General features: G+C 42.6%; 1 protein-coding gene across 1 annotated transcript; it reads left to right on the top strand.

Moving 5' to 3' along the window:
• The first annotated feature begins 281 nt into the window (after nucleotides 1–281).
• irx2a (iroquois homeobox 2a) lies at nucleotides 282–5,598 on the top strand. The gene is made up of 4 exons (XM_071395634.1): nucleotides 282–1,180; nucleotides 2,313–2,703; nucleotides 2,969–3,673; nucleotides 4,365–5,598. Exons 1-4 carry the CDS (start codon nucleotides 941–943, stop codon nucleotides 4,448–4,450), a joined length of 1,422 nt encoding a protein of 473 aa, XP_071251735.1. The 5' UTR covers nucleotides 282–940; the 3' UTR covers nucleotides 4,451–5,598.
• The last annotated feature ends 5,217 nt before the right edge of the window (nucleotides 5,599–10,815 follow it).

Consider the following 10,815-nt stretch of genomic DNA (forward strand, 5'->3'; position numbering starts at 1 on the left):
AGTGGGTTACACCTCCCTCAGGCCGACCGGCGCACTGCACACACACAGAGAGAGACAGGCACACACACACACACACACACACACACACACACACACACACACACACACACACACACACACACACACACACACACACACACACACACACAGAGAGAGAGACAGGCACACAGACCAACACACACACACAGAGAGAGAGAGAGAGTCAGGCACACACACACACACACACAGAGAGAGAGAGAGAGAGAGACAGGCACACAGACCAACACACACTCGGTGCTATAGCTGAACCCCATCTTTCTAATACTCCACTTGACGCAATTATCAACTGCAAGTTGACAAGGATGAAAAACCTGGATAATAGTAAATATCACTGTAATAAATGATGTTCGGTCACTGAATATGTTTTGATTTCAGTTGACAAGAAGTTTGCGCAATAAATACTGCCTGGATGTTACCTCAATTATCTCACTACTTATCTCCCTACTTGCATTGAGCAAGGAAACGTTATTGTCATGAAACAAGTTAATTTCCACAAAATGCGCAGCTGCAGCAGACTAAAGAACATTGTGCCAGTGAATGTCTTCCCCCTCCACTGTCCTCTCCGTGCTGTTTCAGCCAGGGCTCCATTTCAGAGGGCGGAGATGGAATATTCAGATCAGCTGAGTGACAGCTCGTGTTTTCCACCGTTCTCAGAACTCCACTGGCTCCTTCCTCCAACTCCTCACTTCAGAGTTGAGGCTACTAAAAACATCGGACGCTAGGGGATCGAGACGTCGCCTGCCTCTATGTGCAGGGCACTTGACTGATCTTTTGGGGGTCGCTTTTTCATTCTTTTTATTTGAATTGTCTGAAGATCCGTTTAGTGAGCTCATTATTTTACAGAAGTATATTTTACGTGCTTTCCTCTTTGGAATCAGCAGCAACAGACCCTCAGTGAGGCATGTCTTACCCCCAGGGTTACCTCTACCAGCCGCCGGGCTCCCTGGCGCTCTACTCCTGCCCGGCTTACGGGGCTTCTGCCCTGGCTGCCCCGAGGAGCGACGAGCTGGCCAGGTCGTCCAGTGGATCAGCCTTTAGTCCTTACCCCGGATCAGCTGCTGCCTTCACGGCTTCAGCCAGCGGCTTCTCCAGCCCAATGCCATACTCCACAGACCCTGCCACGGGATTCCCTTCCTACATGGTAAATACTCGACTTCCACGTATTCGTATTAGACAACTTGTGTCAGTATGCATACAGGAGGGACAGCCTGGTCGAAAATAATTAGCTGTAATTTTGTCGTTTAGTAGCCAACGGTAGAGTATTTGCGCGCAGCGTGCAGAGAGCCACCGTTTCAGAGCGGGTCTAATGGGTTGTACAGTTCAAGGGTAAAATGGATGAGATCCTGCACAACATTATGTATTCCAACATTGTTCGTAGAAAGAATTGCATTTATCATCACGATAAATCATCAAGTGGTACATTATATTGTCTGTCGTGTGTGGAGGTTGTAGGCTATTTATTGATCAATGGAATATTGTATTTCTTCTCACTGCAAATATGATGTGTGTTTTCGTGGGCCCGTTAACACAGTGCATGGCTAATTGAGTGGACATCATTTAGGAGAAATCCCCCCATAAAGAAGAATATGATGTGTGTTTCCGTGGGCCCGTTAGCACAGTGCATGGCTAATTGAGTGGACATCATTTAGGAGAAATCCCCCCCCATAAAGAAGAATATGATGTCAGCCAATGGCCTTCATTGGAATGAGCCTGTAGCCTAATATCATATTGTTCCAATGGGAAATCAAATATATGACGTTTGTTCTCCGTTCTGACAGTCACAAACTATATGCGATTTAAATTCTTGGAATGTACATTAAATTAAATAAGCGAAATTTGAACATGAAAAGAGGAATTACAATGCTAATGACATGGGTGTCTAAGCGTTTATAAAACGTGCACATACACTGGGTAGTTAATTGGATTTGTGATGCTGTAAAGCAATGATATGCTAACACGTCTCTCTGACAACAAAACTAATCTAGCTAAAGAAAAGCAGGAAGTTAGGCGGCGATTACTGGAAATTAGTCCAATTACGATGCATCATTTATCATTTATTTAGCATAATGCAATGCGATTAATCAAACCGATAATGATCAGGGTAATACAACAATTATATAGGCCCAACTCACAATACACACGAAGTTAGCTCTCAATACACACAACCGCAATACACAACCTGTTGTGTTTAGTTATGTTTTTACATTTTTCAATATTTATTACCAACATTCTAAATTATGACAAAAACTTTCATAATCATTTTTCCTTTCCAGAGCTCTCCTTACGACGCGCAGGGCATGGCCGGGGCGCTCAGCTACCACCCCTACGGTAGCCCGGGATACCCCTACCAGCTCAACGACCCGGCCTACCGCAAGAACGCGACCCGAGACGCCACCGCCACGCTGAAGGCCTGGCTACAGGAGCACAGGAAGAACCCCTACCCCACCAAGGGAGAGAAGATCATGTTGGCCATCATTACTAAGATGACCCTAACGCAGGTGTCCACCTGGTTCGCCAACGCCAGGAGGAGGCTGAAGAAAGAGAACAAGATGACGTGGGCTCCCCGGAATAAGAGTGAGGATGAGGACGATGGAGACGGAGAGAGGAATGATGACCGCTTGGAGAAAAATCTTGACCACAGCGAGACGTCCGCGGAGGATGAAGGTAAACCACGCTACCCAGCCCATGACCCAGTTAACAGCGCGAGCTGCACGGTGCTGGTTTTTATTGACAGTTATCCACAGATGATTAACGACATGATAACAGAGACTAGATGACACATTTCAATTGGAAGGCATAAAACGGAACGAGTTGTAATTATTAGTATTATTATTAACAATAATAATAGTAATCCTAATAATGTCGAATGCCATGGTTATTATATGGTAATTACTTCGTCTCAATCTCTTTTTTTGTTTTTTTGTTGCAGGTATCAGTTTGCAGGTTGATACCCTCACAGACCATTCTTGTTCAGCGGAGTCTGATGGGGATAAGGTGAGCTGTCGGATCGGAGACCTGGTCTGTGAGTCTGGGTCAGATACTAAGGACAAATGTGAGGATGATGATGATGATCACGAACTGGAGAATGATGAACGACACCGAAGCCTGTCATCTAAACCCGTGACATCATCACCACTAACAGGGCTTGAGGCCTCGGTCTTAAACCATCACCACCGGGAAAACAACAACAAATCATGTCTTGACAGCCGAATCTCAGGTCCTCACAATCAAGCCGTCAAACCCAAACTGTGGTCTTTAGCGGAGATCGCTACTTCAGACCCGAAGCAGCAGCAGCATCACCCGGGGCAGACTTGTCCATCCCTCGGTCTTCTAACCTCCACCTCCTCCACCCCCTCCCCGGCTGTCCCTGGCGCTGTGTACTCCGCCTCTTCCATCCTAGGACGACCCATCTACTACACGTCTCCGTTTTACAGTAATTACACAAACTATGGCAACTTCAGCCCGCTGCAGGGTCAAGGGATTGTGCCATATAACTCTGCTGCTAACGACGGACTCACACAGACCGCTACCGAGGTCAGCACCATGCATAAACACACCACTGACTCTCTGCTTAAAACGAACTCGAACCACATTGAACAACAGTTCAGACCCTCACATTTATACTCTAAGAAAGGTACGTAACATGCCATTATAGTTTCAAAATAATAACTTTTATTTTATGCATTTGAATTAACTTCATTGGCCTTTGACTGAATATGTGACGTTTTGAAAGAACATATATGTATTTGTCCCTAGCAGAAGGCGTATGAAGGCCTCAGTGTAATCAGTGCTAGTGTAGGCCTGAGTTGGTGCTAGCTGTAATGTCGGCCTGTGTGTCAGACTGTCTCTCAGGGCAATAAGCAGAGATACGTTGTTGTCTTAACAGAGGTCCTATTAACAGAACGTATTGAGACCTGCTCAAACAGTAGGAACGCAGCATTACTTAATTAACAAGTTAGAAATATCACTTTAGTTGGATTGGTTATTATGGACTACAAATGATGGTGTTTTAGAATTGGTTACACGATAATTAGATACCATCATGTTTTATTTTAACAACAGTTGTGCAATTTTTATTATAGTATCAGTGACTGGTGGGCCAACTTTTTGTTATTTAAGACCTTTATCTCTGCAACTTCAGCTCTTAATACAACCTGGGAAGGACTTTAGGACAAACTCTGTGGGCTAAAGGTGAGCTTCTAAAGGCCATGTTGTGGCTCTGATTCAGGTCTGTAGGTAGGTGTCACAATGGCTTTGACTAAAGGCCCAAGCCATCACCCCTGCACCCTGGTCTCAACACTAACCTAACTAACCTTTCTCTAAAGGGGAGAGCTGCATCTTGCTCCTCAGACAAGACGCCTGGCCTGCAGCACTACAGCTGTTCTCCTCAGAGACAGGCCCGAAGGATTAATTAAACCTGATTCAGGGTTGGGGGATGAATTAACCCTGACTTATTCTATCATTTCACTTTCGTTTTCATGAGATGTGCGTTGACTGGCTCAGTAAATGTCCCGCTGTATGTGATGATTTTAGAAGACGGTTTTCTCAGGATGTATCTGCTTCATTGCCACGGTATATTATACTTTATATGAAGATAATATTAGGTATATTATACTTTATATGAAGATAATATTAGGTATATTATACTTTATATGAAGATAATATTAGGTATATTATACTTTATGTGAAGATAACATTAGGTATATTATACTTTATATGAAGATAATATTAGGTATATTATACTTTATGTGAAGATAACATTAGGTATATTATACTTTATGTGAAGATAATATTAGGTATATTATACTTTATATGAAGATAATATTAGGTATATTATACTTTATGTGAAGATAATATTAGGTATATTATACTTTATGTGAAGATAATATCAGGTATATTATACTTTATGTGAAGATAATATTAGGTATATTATACTTTATATGAAGATAATATTAGGTATATTATACTTTATATGAAGATAATATTAGGTATACTATACTTTATGTGAAGACAATATTAGGTATATTATACTTTATATGAAGATAATATTAGGTATACTATACTTTATGTGAAGACAAATTTAGGTATACTATACTTTATGTGAATATAATATTAGGTATACTATACTTTATGTGAAGTCAATGTTAGGTATACCATACTTTATGTGAATATAATATTATGTATATTATACTTTATGTGAAGATAATATAAGGCCTTCTGTATCTTATTTGTAAAGGATGTATGAGGTCTGGAGATGGACTGATGAACTTGAGGAATCTAAGTGGAATACATTGGATATTTATTTTTTTAATGATGGAAAATGCTGCCTATAATTTATGCAAGTTGTATTGCAATGGACACTGAACATTGTTTTGTAAATACATTACTCCCGTTTTTATTTGAAACGCATTTGAAAGTTACACAATCTTGTTAACGAGAGTACTTTTACTAATTTATATCTTATTGTAAATTAAACGCGCTAGTGTGTTATACTGGCGAGTTAGTGCTATTTATTATTCAAAGGAAAACCAAATTAAAATGTTTTCCTCTGTATTTCAATCTGCTTTCATTTTTTCCTTCATCTCCTTTATATTGTCGCATGAAAATGTATTTCTCTTTGGTTAGGCTACTGCTTTTAGAAATGGAATTATGAATCAAGTGTAAACGATAAGACTTTTGGGAATGGCACAGCCTGTATTAATTGATATGTTGGTTTGAGACAGCACAGTCGAGAGAAGCTTACCACCTATCCGTTTTCTAAAGGGCCTTTTCACGCCATTCTTATAGGCGTTTAGCTCCATCCGGGGACTACTCGTGACCTTGGTTGGGATAAATGATATGCTTATTATAAATGATATACTTATCATTATATAAATGATATTCTTCTATCCGTGGCTGTCAGGGGTTTATTTTCCAGTGTGATTAATCCGGCGCTAGGAGCAGTATGATGAGTTCCCAGCGGGGTGATCCCCCTGGCCCAGCCTCAGTCAGTCTGCCGGTCAGTCGGCCTTCTTTACCGGCCGATATTAAACCATCCATAAAGCGCTGTCTAAACAGCCAGCCGCCAGCTCCAATGGCCTGTCTCATGCACTTATCCGACCGGCTATACCGCGCTGATCTTCCTTTCATCTGATTATTTGTTTTTATTTGGCGAAGGGAATTATTATTGTTACTATTATTATTATTATGATAATTATTATTATTACTATTACTATTATTATGATAATTAGTATTATTACTATTATTATTATTATGATAATTATGATTATTAGTCTATTAATGTTTTTTTTTAGGCTATTTGCATAACTTACAGAAAACGAATTGCAACCTGTTTGCCTCATCTGAATAGGAGGCAAATTATAAAATATTTTCAAAGAAAGAATATATGTTCTGTTGTTGTAACAATTGGAACACTTTCATAAACACTTGAATGTGAGCGACAATGACATATGTGTGATACAAATGAAAATTAAAAAGCAATGAATTGGTAGGCCTATTGTTTCATCGCGTCCTTGAGGCTAACGAAATACGTTTTTCAAAGCGCAGCACCAACATTTAAATATCTGTAACAATGTGTGTTTAGACATCTTCTTTCTCTCCGAGCTTTACGGTATTTTCTACGTTTCTGTCTGGGTTATTCCTTCACCAGTCCTCGGAGAGGTGGTGTGAGAGCTGTACGTTCTTCATGACTTCTGAGGGGAATGTTATTGAGTCTCTTGGGACGCCACTTCACCTATAAAGTTTTCCTTTCCGCTTCAACTTCCTAATATCTGTCCCGGTGTGTGTCGACCTATCGGGGAGTCAGGCAACCTCTCTCTCTCTCCGCCTAGATCTCACAACCTCTCTCTCGCTACCAGACCATTCTCTCTCTCTCTCTCTCTCTCTCTCTCTCTCTCTCTCTCTCTCTCTCTCTCTCTCTCTCTCTCTCTCTCTCTCTCTCTCTCTCTCTCTCTCTCTCTCTCTCTCTCTCTCTCTCTCTCTCTCTCTCTCTCTCTCTCTCTCTCTCTCTCTCTCTCTCTCTCTCTCTCTCTCTCTCTCGTCGCTTTACTTTCATTAGGGCTGATTTATTGAAATGCAGACTTAATGTGAGGTGGGCTCCCCGGGGATCTCACTGTTGTCAAATAGACCCAGAGGCGCTTTCCTTTCCACGCAGAGAGGCTCTGAGCTTCCTTCCACCGAGGCCTGCTCTGCTCCGATCCACGGCCTCTCTCTACCTCTCTCGTTCTGCTCCCTTCAAATGTCACCATTTGTTCTCAATAAAAATACTTTTTTGTTTCTGCTGAAGTGCAGCAGCGGCTTTGAACATGAACAGAATTGCACCACCTCTGTGTGTGTTAGCGGAATGAGGTGAAAGAGGCTCCGCACAACAAACACAGCCCGCCTGGATAATACAATTAACGGGGAATTTATGTCATGATTAATTATCAAGTCAATATGAATAATTATGTAGTCCTAGATCTTTGTTCCATTAGAGTTTAATAACTTGACACCGGCCCGCTGGCCTCTGTATTTACAGAAAGCCTTACAGCCTATGTATTCTAGAAAAGACTGTAGTCTACTTAACAGTATGATACATGACTCTATATCACAATAACATCGAGTTTCTCCTCTGAGTGGGCTATACATATGAATGTGTCATAAGAGCTGGTTTGGGTGACCGATGGGATGAACGTATATCTCAGAACATCTCCCTGGCATTAATCAAATAAGCAGTTCATTTGTAGATAATTCATTATCTATATGCCTACGTTATCCTTATACAACACGTCATTTCCCACAACATTTTAATCTCTGATGCACACCTGCTCTTCCTTACAACAGCGTCAAGTTTAGCCTGCGTGTAGAAAGCGTTATTATAGCCATTTATAATGAATACATATTTACAGCACTTACTCAAATTAAGATGACAGCCTATGTGTTGAATCTTTTAACATTATTACCAGTTAGGTGGGTTATGTTTACAATAAAGACACTTCTAAACGTATGATTTAATATGTTGTCCGTAAAGATTCGCTCTAAGAGTGGCCATATTGTTCGTAGTTCTCTCTTTCCTCAAGTGTTAAACTGGTAACGCTGTTTTCAATGCCTCAACCAAATCTTTATGGATTACCATTGGTTATGAATATGTCACCTATGTGACGCAGCCAATATGATATTGCCATTATTGGACTAGGAAACATACGTAGGTCGACTAATCTTCATAGTGTCTGTGTCTATTACCATGTCAAAGCTGTTAATAAGTGATAAACAAAAAAATATATGTTTCCCTCGTGACATAACTGCTCTGGTCCTTTTGTAAATGTAACAGATCATTCTCACTGGTCTAATTGACCATTAAGGTCGCGTCGTAAATACCGTCCAGTTGGAAAAGGAAAGAGAATTCTGAACAAATCCAAAAACAGATGTGTAGAATACAACACATCAAAGTGGTGTCGACCTTTCCGAGTCAGACCAAGACCTGTCCACCCATAAAGGTGTCGGGAGAGATGTTCTCTGCTCGCTCTGATCAAGGACCGGGACCGGGAAAGAATGTCAAACTCTGATGTTTGTCCATTCCAGGATCTAAATAACGTCATTAGGGGCTCGCGCTTAGCTTCCACTATTTAATTGACAGTTTTGGTTTTATGACGGGAGAGAGTTAGAGTAACACGGTGAGAGAAACTGTTAATCTGACATGTATTAAAACCTCTGTCTACATGTAACAGTATAACTTTAAACCGTCCCCTCGCCCCGACACGGGCGCGAACCAGGGACCCTCTGCACACATCAACAACGGTCGCCCACGAAGCATCGTTACCCATCGCTCCACAAAGGCCACGGCCCTTGCAGAGCAAGGGGAAACCCTACTTCAGGTCTCAGAGCAAGTGACGTAACCGATTGAAATGCTATTAGCGCGTACCCGCTAACTAGCCATTTCACATCCGTTACATACAGCACTAGGCTACCAGGCCTACACTATGTAGGGAAACTAAACACATGGGAATGGCTCGAATGGTGTGAATTTAGGTGGAGCTATGTGGTCTATTTAAGTGTTGTAGCTAGAAGGTTAGCAAAGTGTAGCTAGGTGGAACTAGGTGGTGCAGCTAGGTATAGCAAAGTGTAGCTAGGTGGAACTAGGTGGTGCAGCTAGGTATAGCAAAGTGTAGCTAGGTGGAACTAGGTGGTGTAGCTAGGTATAGCAAAGTGTAGCTAGGTGGAACTAGGTGGTGTAGCTAGGTATAGCTAAGTGTAGCTAGGTGTAACTAGGTGGTGTAGCTAGGTATAGCTAAGTGTAGCTAGGTGGAACTAGGTGGTGTAGCTAGGTATAGCTAAGTGTAGCTAGGAGGTTAGCTAAGTGTAGCTAGGTATAGCTAAGTGTAGCTAGGTGGAACTAGGTGGTGCAGCTAGGTATAGCTAAGTGTAGCTAGGTGTAACTAGGTGGTGTAGCTAGGTATAGCTAAGTGTAGCTAGGTGGAACTAGGTGGTGTAGCTAGGTATAGCTAAGTGTAGCTAGGTGGAACTAGGTGGTGTAGCTAGGAGGTTAGCTAAGTGTAGCTAGATGGAACTAGGTGGTGTAGCTAGGTATAGCTAAGTGTAGCTAGATGGAACTAGGTGGTGTAGCTAGGAGATTAGCTAGGTGCAGCTAGATGGAACAAGGTGGTGTAGCTAGGTGGAGTAGATAGGTTAAGCTAGGTGAAGCTTGGTGGCGGAGCTAGGTGGTGGAGCTTGGTGGAGCAAGGTGGTGGAGCTAGGTGGATCTAGGTGGAGCAAGGAGGAGCTAGGTGGTGGAGCTAGGTTGTGGAGCTAGGTGTAGCAAGGAGGAGCTAGGTGGTGGATCTAGGTGTAACTAGGTGGTGGAGCTAGGTGGATCTAGGTGGTGGAGCTAGGTGGAGCAAGGAGGAGCTAGGTGGTGGAGCTAGGTGGAGCTAAGTGTAGCTAGGTGGTGGAGCTAGGTGTAGCTAGTTCTGTGGAGCTAGGTGGATCTAGGTGATGTACCTAGTTGGAGCTAGGTTTTGGAGCTAGGTGGAGCTAGGTGGTGGAGCTAGGTGGATCTAGGTGGTGGATCTAGGTGGATCTAGGAGGTGTAGCTTGTTGGAGCTAGGTTGTGTAGTTAGGTGTATCTAGGTGGTGTAACTAGGTATATATATATATATCCCTTTACTGGAACTAAGAGGCCTTGCCCGAACCAGCATTATTCCTCCTCCTTTGGGGCAGATATCGTTTCCTGGCATCCGCCAAACCCAGATCCGTATGTCAGACTGCCAGATGGTGAAGCGTGATTCATCACTCCAGAGAAAACGTTTCCACTGCTCCAGAGTCCAATGGTGGTGAGCTTTACACCACACCAGTCAATGCATTGGCATTGCGCATTGTGATCTTAGGCTTGTGTACAGCTGCTCTGCCATTATTAGCCCAGAATGTTTTTGGTGTTATTACATACAGCCGGAAATAACTTTGGGATATCAGAGCGGCGGTAACTCAACAGCATTACGACCAGGAATACGACTTTCCCAAATTGGATCCTTTGTTCGTATCCCCCAAAGCAATTTAACTAGAGCTTCCTTCCAGATGCCGTGGCGGAGAAGAGGTATTCGGAGTGGACTTCGAGTCCGACTCAGGAGGAGTGCACACCATGCACCGCTTCCGAGTATATTACTCGCTAATGTTCAGTCCCTGGACAGTAAAGTAGATGAGCTCAGGGCGAGGATCTCATTCCAGAGAGACGTCAGGGGCTGCAACATACTCTGTTTTATGTAATCATGGCTCTCCATACATGTGCCCATCCATACATTCAGC

Source organism: Salvelinus alpinus, chromosome 4, assembly GCF_045679555.1.
Source record: "Salvelinus alpinus chromosome 4, SLU_Salpinus.1, whole genome shotgun sequence".
Taxonomy (NCBI): domain Eukaryota; kingdom Metazoa; phylum Chordata; class Actinopteri; order Salmoniformes; family Salmonidae; genus Salvelinus; species Salvelinus alpinus.